The 18,663-nt window shown below is 36.5% G+C and overlaps 1 protein-coding gene across 2 annotated transcripts; it reads right to left on the reverse strand.

Moving 5' to 3' along the window:
• Positions 1-1,044: 1,044 nt before the first annotated feature.
• Positions 1,045-16,965, reverse strand: rnf122 (ring finger protein 122). 2 transcript variants are annotated; one of them, XM_065247618.2, is made up of 6 exons: positions 16,605-16,965; positions 10,737-10,893; positions 8,805-8,850; positions 6,517-6,558; positions 5,516-5,595; positions 1,045-2,455 (listed from the first exon to the last, which is right to left on the reverse strand). In XM_065247618.2, exons 1-6 carry the CDS (start codon positions 16,627-16,629, stop codon positions 2,341-2,343), a joined length of 465 nt encoding a protein of 154 aa, XP_065103690.1. In that variant the 5' UTR covers positions 16,630-16,965; the 3' UTR covers positions 1,045-2,340. The 2 variants fall into 2 exon arrangements, with proteins under 2 accessions (XP_065103690.1, XP_065103689.1); XM_065247617.2 differs by having other exon boundaries at positions 5,516-5,598; positions 16,605-16,964.
• Positions 16,966-18,663: the final 1,698 nt, after the last annotated feature.

The raw sequence follows: 18,663 nt of genomic DNA on the forward strand, positions 1-18,663 counted from the left end.
TCATCATCAACCTTTTTCTGTTTTTTGCTTCAGATTTTGTTTCCCAGAACGTTTTGCTTGATGCTGTTTTTTTGTTTTACTCTGTAAAGACAAAGACTTGTAAATGTTAAATGTTCATTCAACTTTGAACAAAATTTTGCCAGTAAATAACATAAATTTAAATCTACGGTAAATTACCGGCAACCCAGCTGCAATTTTTACGGATTTTTTTTACAGTGTAATTATTATGAAAAAATATGTGTAAAAAACACAGGAAAGCAGGTTGTGGTCTTTAAAAACTCCAAAACTTTTGGACAAATCACCCATAACACCTTCTGTCTGATGCTTGTGAAATATTTTGCTTTGCATTCTGTGTTAAACATGCAACATTCAGAGTTTATCTGATATTTTGTTGCAGGGCTCATTTTTCACTCATTCAAGTCAGTGAAGCCCCAGTCAAAATGTATATGCAACTGGTGGCGCCCTAGGCGACCGCCTAGTTTGCCTATGCCTAGAAACGGCCCTGACCTCCTCTGTGTTTTTGTTTACCTGTACTCATATTAGTTTCACATTTTAAACTGCTCCTGGGCACTTTAGTCTGATCATTTTTCTGCACATTTCTTCATCTGAAATAGTGCCATGAAAATCTGACTTTTTCCATGTTTAAGTGCTATGATTGGGTCCCCAGTGCTTCTATCAACCCAGAAAATGTTAAAAAGATCAACCCTGTAACTTAGTTTTGGTAAACCATTCTCTGCAAGCACGTAAAAAATTAGGTGATTGAAATTTGCCTCTCCTTGTGATGTCATAAGGAGCTCTTAGGACACACCCAAAACGGCACATTTTTGCTCACACCTACAAAGTGTCAATTTAAACATGATATAATAAATTATCTACATGGTATTTTGAGCTTAAACTTTACATGAGTATTCTGGGGACACCAAAGATTTATTTTACATCTTAAAAAATTATTGTGACATGGCCCCTTTAAAATTAAAGACCCAGAAGTGTTATTACCTAGAAAATCCTGCATGGATTCAAAGAAGGAGCTGAGAGATGCTGGCAAATGTTATAAAAACGTTTTTGGCTTTGACATTTTAACATTTTTCTCCAAAATGCTTTGAACAATGTCTGGCATAAAAACACGTGCACACACAAAGAAAAAATGATGAAATATACTCCTATTAAAGGAACATCTTTCTTATTTACCCATGTGAAAATATTAACTAACACTGCAGGTTTAGTAACAATAGCAACCATATTACAGTAAACAAATCCAAATAAGTGAAATACAAAAAGAAAGACACTTGTGTTTTTACTGACAGTCTATTTCTTAGGAACAGTGGTAGTGTTTGCTGTAAATCTTTTGAAGGGATCATTCACCCGAAAATGTAAAAACATTTCTTTCATCATTTGCTCACCCTCATCGGTTCTTTATTCTGTTGAACACAAAAGAAGATTTTTTGATAAACGAATGAGTGACGGCACCCATTGACTTCCATAGTAATAAAAATAAATACTATGTCAATAGGTACCATCAACTCTGTGCTTACAATCGTTTATAAAATTATCTATTTTTGTGTTCAACAGAATAAAGAAATTCATATTAAAAAACATAAGGATGAGAAAATTATGACCGGGGGGGTGAACTATCCCTTTAAGAGGGTCAATGATTTGTGCACATAAATTCTACTATATGTCTGGACAAGACATCCAATCCATCACCACTAATGATATCTGTAAAACACACAAAAACACACACCAATGTGGAAAAAGTCCTTTGGGCCGAGTGCACCGTTCAGTGTTGGAATGCTAAAAGTTACGTTCAGTCTCTGTAATGATGAGGGATTTCTCAGTTTCAAGCTGTCCTATCTACTGCATTTACTTTTAGTTTTAAAGCTTAAATTACAGACTTGAATTTTACAACTTTTCTCCTCTGACAGTTTGCAATACCAGCTCCCATGTCTCCATTTACATTGTTTCAAACTCATATGCGTGTCAGGTTACTAACCTTAAAATGTCTGTTTATAATATAACAGCATTTGAACCTTCCTATTTTGTGGTGCTTTTTGTCATTTATGAGCTTGACAGCCCGGTCTCCATTTATATATTCCTATATGAAATATCTTTAAAATTAGAGTTTATGATATTTAACTCTAGCAGTTATTTATGTAATATTCATATTTATGTAATATGAGCTTTGATTTCTGACACTAGCTCCTGTGATGTGCACAGTCATATCATACAGTAGCAGAAAAAACACTGCCAGGCTGCTTATCTATATGTAACAAAACTCCAAAGAAAGAAGGGCACGCAATGTCCGATGGCAGTTTCGAGTCCTTTTCCAGAAGTTTCTCTGTGTTAGACCAGCTCATCCAGTAAAGTTCCTATGCTCTGATGCTGATTGGAGGAGCCGGCCAGAGGTTTATTACACATGGGGCAAACACAGCGAACCTCCAGCCACTTAACCACACACCTGCAAACATAAATTTTATATCAATTCACATACAGTATTTCTTTTTATCATAAAAAATATGAACGTATGTTACGTGAATATAGACAGTTAACAACATTAACAAGCTTTCATGGTTCACACGTAACTTCCGGTAAACTCCGCTAAGAATAAATAACAACAAGGTCCTTTAAAAGTAGTTTATTTATATAACAAGCAAAATAAATAACACATAAGATTACCAAGGAAACCAAAACATTTGTCATTTTGGATGAGGTATTTGTTCAAGAGTTCAGTTTTGCAACTAGTCAGATCATTAAACAAACCGGAAGTAAAGTTCCGACCAGACGCGTAATTGCGTCACCGCACATGCGTCCAATGAAACCGTCTATACGAAGCTATCGTAAGGCAATTCGTACATATTTTACGATGTGGCTAATTCATATTAATTTGTATGACCACACTTGCTTTCACCCCGTGACTTGGGGTTTGGGGTGCAGTTTCGTTATTGTTTTTTATGATTATCATATGTTTTCACTTCGTACGAATTCAACTCGTAAAATACATAAGAATTCACGTGAAATCAGACTGGACGATATTTCAAGCTTCGAATGCTACTTTCATACATTCACTTCTCAATAATGTTGACACTAGCTATAGCTGGGTTTCCATCAAAACGTGATGCCAATCTTTATAAAATTTCCAAAAAAAGAAAAACGAAAAAATGCGAATTAGGTGCGTTTCTATCAAGTTGTTAGAGCGAATGACGGTGATATTGGTAATAAAACAAGACACAGGACTGCATTTAGTTATGACTGGTTATAAAAAGTTATACATTTACTAGCAGTGCAGCTTGTAATTGCCAAACTGAATGCTGTTCAGAAAAAGAAATGCAGAATTTTTGAGGCAGTAGCAGCAAGGGCATTGCGATCACGTCGAGCCCCATATATGGGTCACGTGGGTTTAATGTTCCTCTTTTCAGAATTTATTCAGCAAATGCGTTTCCATCTCGCATTATTCGCATTTATCTTTTTTGCTAAAGTAAAAAAACACCTCAAGCAAGAACTTTTTTGCGAATGAAGGGATTTTTTTCCAAAATTGGCCATTCTGATCAGTCGTTTCTCATGCGATACTTCAAAATGCACATAAAACTCCAAACAAAGTTGTGAATTTAAACTTATGCGCAACACTGGTATATCAAATAAAACATTTGCGAAAAAAGCACCGTTTCCATACATTGAGTCGAAAAGTACAAATGCGTCACTTCCGCATAAACATTGCCCCAAATTTCAAAAAGAAACACGGCATTTGCTATGAGCTTTATTCGACTATAATAAATGAATTGCGTATAAGAGAGCGCAAATGAAACGCATCAAACAAGTTTATGTCGTCTTGCATTTAGGGGTTGTGTACACCAAAACTTTTAAACGCGGCTGAAAACGCCTTGAGGACACCGAATGCCAGCTGTTTTTCAGCTGAGTGCCAGCTTTCTTCAGCTGAGCGTTTGGTAGCTGTGATACTTCAGCTGCGAGCCGGTTGGTAGCTGTGGTAATGTCCCGCCCCTCCTCCACTGTGATTGGGCGGCCGTGTGAGAACTGACATTGACGAGCGGAGCTTTTCTCCCAAAGTTGAATCTCTTTCAACTCTCGACACTCTGCGCCGAGCGCGAAAAAACCGCAAAGTGCCGATTTTCAGCGCGGAAAAAACCTGCTAGCTGCTGGCTTATTTGAAAAACGCCGAGCTTCCATTGGAAACAATTGAAAACATGCGCCGGCCGCGGGCGTAAAAGTTTTGGTGTACACAACCCCTTAAAGACAGAAAAAAACTGCTGTTTGGGAACGCAGTTGTGTAAGACCCTTCATATACTGGGTCATATACCAAACAACTTTGATGACACACTTTGGATAAGGCTTTTCATAATGATGCGCATTAATGAGTTCATTCTGTAAATGTGATTCCATCGCATTTTATGCGCATGTTTTATCAGTGGCGATCGTGACTGCTTTTACGAGGAGTGCAAATTCAAAATATGTGTTCGGAGTGTCGTGTGTTGCTCCTTTTTTTAAAAATGTGTTTGTTGCGTGATGTGAACCATGTGCAACACATGTTTTGTCAAAATAAGTGCCTGCTGCAAATGCGTCAAAACCGTTTATGAGACGCTCACGTTCACGAAATACACGCAAGACACTCCCTTAAAGGTGACATAGAATGATTAAACGGGGTATTTATCCTTGTTCTGTGATGTGACATGTAGACTTAAAAATTTTTTGGGGGTCTGTAATGCCTTAGAAGCTTCCTAAAAACCTCTCTCAGATAGCTCTATTAGGGTGGGGGATTTTAAACAAGTGGTTTTGCACCTATTTGGCTCCCCCTACTGGCTTAACTTGCAATCTCATTATTGATTGGCTGACTTTGCTGCCACTCAAAAAATGTAGCCAATTATTTTAAAGTGGAGGGGCAGTTGGATGCCTGTGATGTCATAAGCATCAGTTTTTCAGATTGGGAAATTTTCTGGCTGACATTTCTAAAAGAGGAATTTCTATGAGACTGAGATGTTTAGCATGTCTAGCACTTTTTCTATGTTCGTGAATGCGGGTAGATTACCATTATTCAACAAAGACAAGGTAAAAATGGTTTTTCATTCTCTGTCCCCTTTAACAGTAAACACTGATTATGCATGAGATTATGAGAGTATCTGGCAAACGCGAGCGTCTCTTTTATCATAAACCCTTTAGACGCGTCTGCAGCAAGCACTTATTTTGACAAGACACGGGATGCACTCGACGCGCCGAACACATATTTTGAAATTACGTACCACACATGACATTGTGCGCCGACTGCGCCCTCAAAATAAAGTCACCGGTCGCCACTGTGTTTTATTATGTCTCAGTTGAGCGCATACGTTTTTAGGTGATACCCCAAAAAAAGGACAAAAAAGTAAGAGGGAGTAAAGAGAAAGTATTTAAGCGTTAAATCTGACCCAGAATCAGACCCCATCCTAGTCTATACTCATACTGCTGCTAACAATAGCAGGTTCCAGATGCTTTATGAACGCAAGCTGTTACATCCCAGCTTATTACTCACCTTCTGTGAAAGGCATGTTGGCATGGCAACACTCCCAGCTCATCTTTCACCTTAAAGTCCTCTAAGCACACAGCACACGTCTGCTGTGAAGGGGACATCACATACAGACATCGGTGTGGAGACAATGAAATGAGAAAAAAGTGAAAACGTGAGTTTGAATCAGGTCAACTCCTAATGGCAAAATATACTGTACATCTAAAACAGATAAAAGAGCAAAATCTCAGTGAATGAGCTCTAAGGGGCCATTTACATGACAACATTTTCATAATTATATGCAGTTGAATTTTTAGTTGTCTTCACGGATCCGTGTTAACATGTTTGACAGCATTGTTGTGTGCACATGAAACGCATATAAAAAAACTTTTACTACATTATTGTCGTGGATGCCTAAAGGCCGAAGTTTGGTCCACTTCTTATATATACTGTATGGGAGGGTCTGCATACAGTGCGGGATGCAATTTTCATCATCAGAAGTGCGCCTAGAGGAGAATGTAGTATGTAGCCCAGGAGATGCTTTGCATTTTGTCGCAATGAGTCAAAATATATATACTTTGCAGGGCTGTGTATTCGATCATGCTAGTAGGTTCGTGTACATGTAAAAAACAGACTATAGTCCGAGCTTAAAGCATACAAAGCTTGTGTTTAAAAAAAACATATTGCTATAAGGGTGAGAAATCACTGTTCCCGGAAAACATGTACTGATAGAAAAATCTAAATAAATGCACATTTAAAGAAAGAAAAATGTAACAAAATGCCTGAGGCTCATCACTTACAGGTAAGAGGAGATTTGCTTGAGCATTTACTGCTATAACTAATGTCCTATTGCTGGAGGTTTTATGTACTGCATTAACAGTATTATCTACTGTATAAGTTATATAATGACATTAACTCTCTATCTCAAGGTTTCAAATTCCATTATATAACCAATAGGTCAAATATCACATTTCTATTAATTACATCAAATGAAATTAAATGCATGATGAGTAAAATGGCTTTCTTACCCCATGAAGATTCAGCTTCTTTGGGTCTCCTTTTAAGATGATCTGCAATTAAAACACACATGCATCATTCCTGTAGTACTGCAAAAAGATTTTTTTTTTTGAAAAGAAATAGTCAATCACTTATCTAGATTAATACAGGTAATGCTATGCACACTACACAAAACATCACTTATTCCTGCACTTATTTCACCAAACTTTCATTCAGTTAAAGTGCACCTATTTCATTGCTAAAAAACAACATTGTTGTAGCTACTGCATTCACATTTACATGTAAAAGCAGAATTACTTATAATTTTTGTCTATGTGTTGTAGGTGGATTGTGAGTGAAGCTCTAAAAGGTTGGATAGCTGCAGGTCGGCCATTGGGCTGATAACAGTGGTTTATGTGAATTCAATTTATGAATACATTTTTCACCAACAATTCACCTATTTACTGACAAAACAGGTAGCTTGACCAGGATAATATTAAAACTTCTGTCAAATTATGTTTTACATACAGCAAACTCCAGGCTAATATTAACTTTTTGTCTTCATGTCTTATCCTTTCACCCATGACCGACAGACCCAAATCTTGTTCGGTCTGATGCTCAACCTGGTACAGTCCACCTGGACTGGTACAGATGACCACAGCCAGGTGATAGGAATCTGTGGTATTTGCAGACTGTGTCTCAAGATCAATATGACAATAACAGACCATCTCTTATCTTACTCTTATCTGACTAAATTGTTCCACGTCAATGCCACAAAACAAACATCATTGGATGAAGCAAATAAGCTGTACAATGATCCAGCAAACAAAATCAAATGGACTTTTTTGCTAGCTTCTGACACAATCCTATTGACTTTTATTTTTACAGTAAGTAATGTATTATTCCCATTCATTTGTATTCTATGCCATCTATCTGTTTGTGCTAAATGTATACATTTGAATGTAATGTCATAATATGTTTATTATTTATCATTTGCATATTTTGATGTGGCATATGTCATGATTTTAATGATTTCATGTAATTGTTGTCTATTTTGAATGATTTGCAAAATTGTATTGTTAATTTATTTAATATTAAAGCAATTATTAAATACAGGGTTCCTACACCTAAGTTAACTTCAAATTCAAGGACCTTTCAAGGACTTTCCAGGTCCAATTCCCTCAAATTCAAGGACTAAATGTGGGGACACATTTCAAGTGAGAGCAAGGTTACACCGTGTTACCTTTTAAGATACATTATTACAGTTCCCATTCGTGGAACTCCTGCTGCGTCACTGCGGTGACACTTAGAGGACGCCTCCAGGGGTAAGTGTATATCAAATTCAACCAATGGTGAGGCTTAACGACAAAGACGTGGGGGACGCGGGAGCCAGGAAGTATATTGCTATCTGAAATATTACCAAAGATGGCGTTATAGGGATGCAGTAAGTATGGCAAGGGAGACGCAGCGCCTCGTTCCCTTCTCAGTGAACAACAGTTACATACGTAACCCGAGACGTTTTCATGTGTCAAACACAACTATGCAAAAAAGCATTCTGGTATGAATCAACATTCACATACAGAAGATATATAAGCATTTAAAGCCAACAGTTTAGCACGTGTGCTTTAAAGTCTACAAATTTTGTACTTTTATCCAACAATACAAGCCATATATTTATTTTAATGTATTTTTTAACTTAATGTGATTTTAATACACATATTTGTAATTTTTATACCATTTTTCTTAAGTGTGTAGAAACGTGACGGTGACATCTATGTAAGGTGTATGTCGATAAAAATTTCTCATTCTAAGGTAATGAGAACAATACATTTCATTATATACCGCTGATTATAGTTATGTAGATTAAATTGCAATTGCAAAGAGATCCTTCTAAAAGTTACACAATACACCTTTAACACAAAGTTTTATAAGTTAAAATTTCTAAATTCAAAAGGGCCATTTATTAAAACTATAAAAAGTAAAGCATTAAGCAAAGTGTTTCTGGAAAAAAAACAGAAATGTTGATGAGGATTTTTTGGTTCCCAAAATGCTTTGCATGAGGGCTGTTTTAAATAGTTTTATTTGTAAAAATAAAGACTTGTTAACGTTTAATATTAATTTATCTTTTGCCTGTTACTGTTGCCAATAAATTTGATAAAAATAAAATCTACAGTAAGTTACTGGCAAACAGCTGCATAACTACAGCAATTTTTTCCAGTGTACTCAAGTGCTGTATCTTTGTTGAAGGGGTTGACTTATTCCCAATACCGCACAGCCTCTCGTACCTTACTGCTTACTTATAAAACTTATGTTGTCTTACCTCTCTGTATCCAAAGCGTTCACTTTGGGCTTGATGTCTCAATTTACTAATAAACAGAGAGGAAAGATACACACAGTTAATTAAAACAGTAAGAAATGACAATTAATTAGTCCACAAAAGCTTAACCACAGCATTAAATGAATGACTTGATGTGATCCAGTGGATAGTGGTCTTCATATTAGGACCAGGATAAAATCTCATGCTAGTGAAGTAGTTTATGCCAGATAGTACTCAAGCTAGTAGAGCAGTACTGCTAAGTATAGCAGAAGTGATTAGAGGCCTGGTGAGGATGCATACAAAACACAATAAATGCTGGTGGCCACTTGTTAGCAGGGATTGCATTCAGAATCAAATAAATGCATGACAGTGCATTAACTGCTGTAATCTGGCCGCCATAAAATTTATCACGATGATGCACAAGTCAGTTTCTCAGACAGGATTTGGAAAAACAAGGGTTTTACTGATGATTCACCGATTTGCATAACCATAGAGAAGACAGAACAGACATCGTTTTTTGCTCACGACATAAGCTCTGAAAGTGTCTGAAAGGGCTATAATTTGCATCTGAAACAGATTTGGAGAGACAATCGAAAAATACATCAAGACTTCATGTGTGCTTTACATTCTACATATTGCAATTGTTTGCATAACACAGAAATATACACTCAAAATTTTTTTTTGTTTAAATCATTTTAAGGGAAATTGTTAAATCAACACTAAAAAATTTTAACGTTTGACCCAATGCTAAATTGAAAATAACCCAGTGTAGATAATAATGTATTATATTTAATATTATCTGTATTATTATTATATCTGTGTAACATGGGATTAAATAAAAATAATAAAAGAAGAAATAGAATATAAATGTTTGAACCGGTGTTAAAGGATTAATCAATGTTCTTAAAAAAAAATCCAGATATTTACTCACCACCATGTCATCCAAAATTTTTATGTCATTTTTTGTTCAGTAAAGAAGAAATTATGTGTTTTGAGGAAAACATTGCAGGATTTTAATGGACCCCAATACTTAACAGTTTTAATGAATTTTAAAATTGCAGTTTCAAAGGACTCTAAACGATCCCAAACGAGGCATAAGGGTCTTATCTAGCGAAACGATTGCGTAATTGCGTAATGACGTCGATGGGTCACGTGTTGCATATATGAAAAGCACATTTGCGGACCATTTTAAACAATAAACTGACACAAAGACATTAATTAGTATCATTCGACATACAACAACGTCAGAACGGTCCTCTTTCAACACACTTGTAAACACTGGGGCGTATTTTCACATACATCATCCGTGACCTCTTGACCTGATGACGTATTACGTGAGGTCGTGCTGGCGCGTCACACGACCGGAGGAAGACAAGAAGTTGTGGTTTAAAATATTTTTATTTTTCTTGACAAAAACGACAATCGTTTCGCTAGATAAGACCCTTATGCCTCGTTTGGGATCGTTTAGAGTCCTTTGAAACTGCAATTTTAAACTGCATTTAAACTGTTAAGGGTTGGGGTCCAATAAAGTCCATTAAAATGAGAAAAATCCTGTAATGTTTTCCTCAAAAAGCAAAATTTCTTCTCGACTGAACAAAGAAAGACATCAACATTTTGGATGACATGGTGGTGAGTAAATTATCTGGATTTTTTTTAAATGGACTAATCCTTTAAGATTTATAAGCGCTTTAAATAGCCATGACGATCCCATAGATCATAAACATCTAAATATGTGGTTGACCTGAATTGCCTTTAGACTACTGACGTCTGTTTGTGTGCTGTGTACACAGCAATTTCCTGTTGCCTTTCAACATCTTCCTGACAAAATTATTTACAGGCCTGCTTATCAGACTATTGTACTACATGTACAGTTAATCAATGACCTGACAGGACACGTGTTTATGAATGTGTTTATGTGTGTGCGATCAGATTTACCTTATGAAATAGCAGCAAAATATGAGGCTCAGTACAAATACAAAGATCCCTGTGCCAAAGATAACCATATAGATATTGAGTGGCAGGTCCTGGAAGGTTACAGATGGCATAGTGCAGGTCTTATTGGAGTAGATTAGTCCCAAACCGCAGAAGCACCCTAGACATAAACATCAACAATGCTGTTATATTTAAACACAACATTTCATATAAAAAATATTGACCTAGCTTGCACTAACTGATTTTTGTCAAACCAAAAGCTATTGAGAATGAGACAATGTTACACCATATAATACCGCCCAGCTGAACCTAATTCTTAAAATTTCTCTGGAAGCAATAAGTCAGATAACAAACAGTAAACATGAAGTTTGAGTCTAAATAAAATATGTGAACTTATCATACATATACATGAACACATAATTCTATAGACGGCTTCATTGGATGTACGTGCGGTGACGCGATTAAGCGTTTGGTCCATTTTTTACTTTACTTCCGATTTCAGTTTTTTTAATGGTCTGACTAGTTGCTAACCAGAACTCTAGAACAATACCTTGTTAAAAATAACAAATATTTTGGTTTCCTATGTAATCTACGTGTTGTTTATTTTGCTTGTTACATAAATAAACCACTTTAACCACTTTTAGTTTACCGGAAGTTACGTGTTGACCATGAAAGCCGTTTGTTTATGTTGTTACTGAAATTACATGAGGGGAAGTAAATAATGACATTTTTTGGGGTAAACTAACCTTTCACCTTTAAAAATGGCTCCCTTCAATTTGTAAGAAAAATCTAATGAATTTTGTAGTGGTATCAAATTTACAACCCAATGTTAATTTTGCAACAGTCCTTAACTAGACACAACGTGTGTTGTCTTAACACATTCGTTTTAAGAGTGTGGCAAAAGATCCAAAGATATCCTTACTGACTCTTATTTCCCAGGCTAACTCTTGAATAATCACAGGTTTAACACAGCTGGTGGAAAGGAAATTCCAGCATTTATTTCACCCAGCACCACACAATGACACAAAATCGTGGTTGTGCGGTTCGAGCTCAGTGTGATCCGTGAATTCTTCAGTAAGACATCTGTGATTGGATGAGTGCCCGGTGTAACTTCCCTCTTGCTGTGTTCACATTGTGAAAGAGCAGAAATGCCTAAACCTTTCAGCTAATAAGTAGTAGGTGCATGCGGTTTGTATTTTGCAGCCCTTCATTATGCACACAAGCACGTGTTAGTTGTTTTGTAGCCCAAACAACAGCGACTGAAAAGTCAAATTCAAAACAAATATCTCAGATATTACATCTTATGTACGGGTCATTCCTAACGATTAAAGGGACACTTAACTTTTTTTGAAAATATGCTCATTTTTCGGCTCCCCTAGGGTTAACAATTAATTTTTGATAATTTTTCAATAAATTTGACTCTTCTGTAGTTACATTGTGAACTAAGACCAACGGAAAATTAAAAGTTGTGATTTGTTTTAAGCCGATATGGATAGAAACTACTCATTATGGTGTAATAATCAATTATTTGCTGCCGTAACATGGCTGCAGGAGGTGTAATGATATAACGCAGTGCCCGAAAATAGTCCCCTGCTATTGAAAGTTACCAAGGTGACTATTTTCAGGCACTGCGTAACATCATTGCGCCAGTTGCAGCCATGGTACTACAGCAAAGTCGTACCATGGAGCTGGAGAATGAGCATATTTAATAAAAAAAGCTAGCTACGCTCCGTCTGTTTGAAAACAATTCAAACGTCAACAAAAACTAACAACTTGCAGATTCGCTTAGAACGCCTTTAAGCTTTTAACACATTATGTTTAATTTTAATACAAATTGTGTTAAAAGTAAGACAAAATGTGTTGTTTCAATAATAACACAGAGATGGGTGGATTCTGTGACAACGCATTTAGTGTGTGTCTCAGAATCAACACTAATGTGTTGTTTTAACACATCCGTTCTAAAAGTGTGGTGTTGTTATAAACTTTGTTACAGTTGTATTATTTATTGGAAATAAGTTTGTTTGGTGTGCAAAAACATGAATGCTGCTGTCGCTTAATGTATAATCTTGTCTTCAGCCACATATCAGCCAATTTGCATGTCCATGTAAGTGTATTTGATATAGGTATTTTTTGTTATGTAGAAAAAAAATGTCAACCTTCCATTTATTAAATTCATCCACTACACTTTAAAAAATGCTGGGTTATTTTTATATTTTTGGGTCAAAAAGGATGAGCACAAACCATTGGGTTGTAATTTAAACTATGCAGGGTTGTTTAAGCCCATTGTTGGGTCAAAAATAAAAAAATTCAGGATGAGTTTACCCAATGCCTGGGTTCGTCTCTTTTTTAAAGTAACCCAGCATTTTTTTGAGTGTTGTAAGTTTGGAGTGAATAATAAAAATATTATTAGTATAATAAAATATAATTTTAAGATTTCAGTTATTTAAAAAAATGTTGGCACCAATGGAATGGTTTCCTGAGAATACACACACCTAAAGGATTATTAGGAACACCATACTAATACTGTGTTTGACCCCCTTTCGCCTTCAAAACTGCCTTAATTCTACTTAGAATGCTTAAAGCATGCTCTAGAAATGTTGACCCATATTGATAGGATAGCATCTTGCAGTTGATGGAGATTTGTGGGATGCACATCTAGGGCATGAAGCTCCCATTCCACCACATCCCAAAGATGCTCTATTGGGTTGAGATCTGCTGACTGTGGGGGCCATTTTAGAGTGAACTCATTGTCATGTTCAAGAAACCAATTTGAAATGATTCAAGCTTTGTGACATGGTGCATTATCCTGCTGGAAGTATCCATCAGATGATGGGTACATGGTGGTCATAAAGGGGTGGACATGGTCAGAAACAATGCTTAGGTAGGGCGTAGCATGTAAATGGTGCCCAATTGGCACTAAGGGGCCTACAGTGTGCCAAGAAAACATCCCCCACATCATTACACCACCAGCAGCCTGCACAGTAGTAACAAGGCATGATGGATCCATGTTCTCATTCTGTTTACGCCAAATTCTGACTCCACCATCTAAATGTATCAACAGAAATCGAGACTCATCAGACCAGGCAACATTTTTCTAGTCTTCAATTTTGTCCAATTTTTGTGAGCTCGTGCAAATTTTAGCCTCTTTTTCCTATTTGTAGTGGAGTTGAGTGGTACCCGGTGGGGTCTTCTGCTGTTGTAGCCCATCCGCCTCAAGGTTGTGCGTGTTGTGGCTTCACAAATGCTTTGCTGCATACCTCGGTTGTTATTTCAGTCAAAGTTGCTCTTCTATCGGCTTGAATCAGTCGGCCCATTCTCCTCTGACCTCTAGCATCAACAAGGCATTTCACCCACAGGACTGCCGCGTACTGGATGTTTTTCCCTTTCACACCATTCTTTGTAAACCCTAGAAATGGTTGTGTGTAAAAATCCCAGTAACTGAGCAGATTGTGAAATACTCAGACCGGCCCGTCTGGCACCAACAACCATGTTACGCTCAAAATTGCTTATATCACCTTTCTTTCCCATTCTGAAATTCAGTTTGGAGTTCAGGAGATTGTCTTGACCAGGACCACACCCCTAAATGCATTGAAGCATCTGCCATGTGATTGGTTGATTAGATAATTGCATTAATGAGAAATTGAACAGGTGTTCCTAATAATCCTTTAGGTGAGTGTATATTTTCCATGTAATAGTAGATAAATCCAATTCATCCAATTTTGGTGTTACTTTAAAGGTTTGTAATTATTGGTTTGTAGTCCAACTCAGATAGAACTAAAAATCCAATTAATTATACAAAAAGTTTGCTTTTATTTTTTAAATAATTGAATAATATAAGAATTGTTCGATTTCGCTTTTGGCCAAGTGCATCCAGAATGTTCTGTATAGGTTTTGGCCTAGACTTTACATTTCATTGCATCACTCTGAAATACCATTTTCATTAAAAATAAACATCGCTAAAAATACGACAATCTGTGTCAAAACATTATAAGCACAACGGTTTTTATTTCCCACAGTCTATGTGAGCACATCACAAGTTACTTGTCTTGTACCAACGAAAATCAATAATATTGTCACTCCACATCATTGCTACAGAGATGGAGCCACGTTTCCGTCGATTAGAGTCAGACTTTGAGTAGAAATCAATACAAAGCACTGTCGTATAGTCTCTGTCGTTCTACACTTCATTCTCAAACTAATGGATGATGATTCAATGAATAAGTCTTTTCAATTGTTCAAATGAATTCATACTCACAACTGTTTCACGAGGTGACACATAAAGTGTAAATTAACCAGTGTGGGTCATATAGTTTCTTACCATTTAAAGGAACAGTTCACCCAAAAATTAAATGATATCTTTATTTACTCATCTCCTTGTTGACTTTCTTCAGAACACAAAAGAAAATAATTTAATGATTATTCAGTTGAATTCAAATTCATAATAAAACTGTGACTGCCGCCATGATACCAAAAATGATCTGAGTGCAAGGATGTAAAATGTTCACTCTTGACTGCTTTATTAAGCATTAAAGTGAGTCATAATGTACTGCTATTCTACTGAAACTAACCCATCACAACCAGGTTTACATTAAATCATCTCATTTTGTGTTCTGCACAACAAAAAATAACAGGATCAGTATTTTTATGCTTTCAAAGACACATTTTCTTCACAAAACACCGTAAAAAAGCCATTTATTACTCAATCCTTAGGAACCACCACGGGTGAAGAAAAATTTGTAAGGGTACAGTGATAAAGCATCTTTAATTCAACCCTACATAAAAATGCAATTGTTGAACAAGTGAGCCAAATCTTTAAACACACAGTGGATTACACATTTGGCAGTGGAGCTCATTGCAAACCCACTGACCTATATTAAAACGTGCACCGGTGCACTTTTAAAAATGATGTCATGTATTGTGAAGAAAGATGGCCACTTGAAACAGTGAAAAAAAATTCTCAAAATATGAACAACACCAGGTGTCACTGGGGCAAAACCCTATAAAAAGATCATAATATGTACTATTAGGTACAGATATGTATACATTGGGTACCAATATGTACCTCTGATGTACTAATATAAACTCTTTATAGGTGCAAAGCTGTACTTTTTGAAAGGATACTGCCCCATGGGTACATATTCTGCACACGTGTTAAAGTAACAGGAAGTCTATTACAAATTATTTTTAGTATTTACAGCTGCTTGAGTATAACCTCATATTTGTTACAGCTAAATACCTTATTATTTTCATGATTGCTTCTTTATACTTGATATGCGAGCTTAAAATATTATGTAAAATAAGATTTGTCTAGGACAATTTTGGCAACGGTTTGTTAACACATCATTACAGAATAAAACAAAATAACAGCATCATGCAAAGCATAACCAAAATCTGAAGGAAAAAAACAGAAAGGTTGATGAGGAATTCTGGTTCCCAGAATGCTTTGCATGAGGCGGTTATTTTATAGTTTTATTCTGTAAAGTAAAAAACCTGATAATGTTTAATGTTCATTTAACTTCATATGAAGTAAGTTACTGCCAAAACAGCTGCATATAAGTTGTAATAACAACCTCTTTACAACATATATACAATATATTGTAAAGAGGTTGTTGCCTAAATCTATTGCCTATTTTTTATTCTAACGTCTATACACTTTTTTTAACAAAGCATTAAACTCTATGAAACTGGACATTTAAAGTATGCTTTATGTGCACCTATAATAAACAATAAGATACACGTGCATCACTGAAAAAACAGTTGGAGAGTGTCAGTAAATGTTTATGTTGTTAACTGAACATGAATCCATAAACCTTATTGTTTTGTAAAACAATCGCATTAAAATCCTACATGACAGGAAGGATGTGATCTTACCGTTGCACCACTGGAATGGGTGCATCAATCCCCTCGTTTGGTCCCTTTATATGCAAGGCAGTGTGTATGTAAACAGAGAGATGATGCCCTCTGAATGTCTGACGGCCATTCAGCACATCTGGATTCATCTAAACACAATCCTAACGAGATGTCCTCGTTTCATCGGGTCACGTCCAAATCCAGTGCATCTACGCCATACGTCTCCCGCGAGCTTCTCTTTATATCCGATGCTGAAAGAAACGTTTTATGTTTGATTGTGTGTCGTGTCTGCGAGCAAACAAAGATGTTGGCATCCATTGAGGAGAACTGAACAACAGCGAGTGAAAGTCCCACCCAACCGAAGTGATGGGCACGCGACTGAACCAATCTACATCCCTCCTGTCATCTGTGACTCACATGAAGACATGAACAACACTCTTTATTTAAACAACTTTTAATAAAATACAAAAACACTGCTCCAAAGTGATTATATAATTTTGTAGGATACCTGGGTTGGTGGCACAATCAATATTGTCACAGTGGCTGTGTAGTAAAAAACCGGTAACATCTTTAACGTACATTAAACTTATTGCCCATACGTCAAAAATATATTTCGAAATATAATAATAAGTATATAATATATTTCGGAATATGTTTACATTTTTCACCAATATATTTTTAGCCATTTTCTTATATTTTGAGTGTATATTTAAAGCATTTAAAACAGTGGTCTCAAATCGTACCCATTATTTATTTATTTATTACATATTTTTATTTTATCTTGGCGTTTTTGTGTCTTTGTATGACGCAATGTTTTTTATTGTTCTTCATAACCCAAATGCAGTATTTTTAAAGTGTTATTTTTGATTTTCTAGTTACTATGGGAGTGGATGGTTCCCACCTCTTCAAGCTTCCCCAAGTGTTTACTTTAATTACTCCCCTCGACTTGTGCTGTGTATGCTATATGTTAAAGACACAATGAATTTGAAAATATATATATATAAATATATAAAATTTACAAATGACTTATCTGTGAGCTTCATTATTTAAAGCAACACTAAAAAGTTTTTGCTCTTTGCTCCCCTTACAGGTTAGACGCGTAATTGTTCATTAGCACTGTCGTAAATACTCTAGCATAGCTGGCTTTGATTGGATTGTAGGTCTGCCGTAAAGCAAGTTTTTGTAGTTTTCACTCGAACTACAGGACCACTACTCGACGGTTGGAAACTTCTTTAGTGCGGTTTTGGCCGATAGAGGGCTGCAAAGCGAATGTGAAAGTGCCATTCACCCTGTTTTGAGTGGATGAACCACTGAAACTTTTTTGGAAACGTTATTTTAAGGTAAAAAAAACTCTTTGGTGTTGCTTTAAAGATAATTCGCTACTTCAGTTTCATTGTGACTTTAAAGGTCCACTGTGTAGGTTTTAGTGGCATCTAGTGGTGAGATTGTTAATTGCAACCAACGGTTCAGTCCACAGCTCACCCCTCCTTTCATAACGCATAGCTACGGTAGCTGCCACAGGACAAACACGTCATTGTATGAGACAACACAGGCCCTGTCCCAAATGGGGCACTTCATGTGGACTTCCTTCTCGTAGCCTTAAATTGTGCGTGATCGCTTAGTCTACGAGTCCGTAGGGTGTCCCATCTATAATTTTTATGCCCTGAAGTGTGCTCATCAGCGCCCCGTTTGCACTTTTGATGAGGTCTTCAGCGAAGCCTGCACTCCATTAGGCTTCATGCACTTTACCAACCCAGAAGTCCTTGCGAAAGAGCAATAAGATGAATCAGACGACAAATGGGAGAAGTTCACACTGATGGGCAACTGCTCTTCCTATTTCCGGCGTGATGCTCGAGTCTGTCCTAAAATACGATTCGGTGCGCCCTTGTGGATTCGTGTCAAGGGTCCCTAAAGTTGGCACTACATGATGTCATCAAAGTGTGGACTCTGGGGAAGTCCATAAGTCCGGAGTGTGCCATTTGGGACATAGTGACACAACACGCTCTATAGAGCAATATGTCTATTTAGGGCTACTGTAGAAACATATCGAGGATGTAAGGGGACTCACGATGCATGTAGA

Source organism: Paramisgurnus dabryanus, chromosome 11, assembly GCF_030506205.2.
Source record: "Paramisgurnus dabryanus chromosome 11, PD_genome_1.1, whole genome shotgun sequence".
NCBI lineage: Eukaryota > Metazoa > Chordata > Actinopteri > Cypriniformes > Cobitidae > Paramisgurnus > Paramisgurnus dabryanus.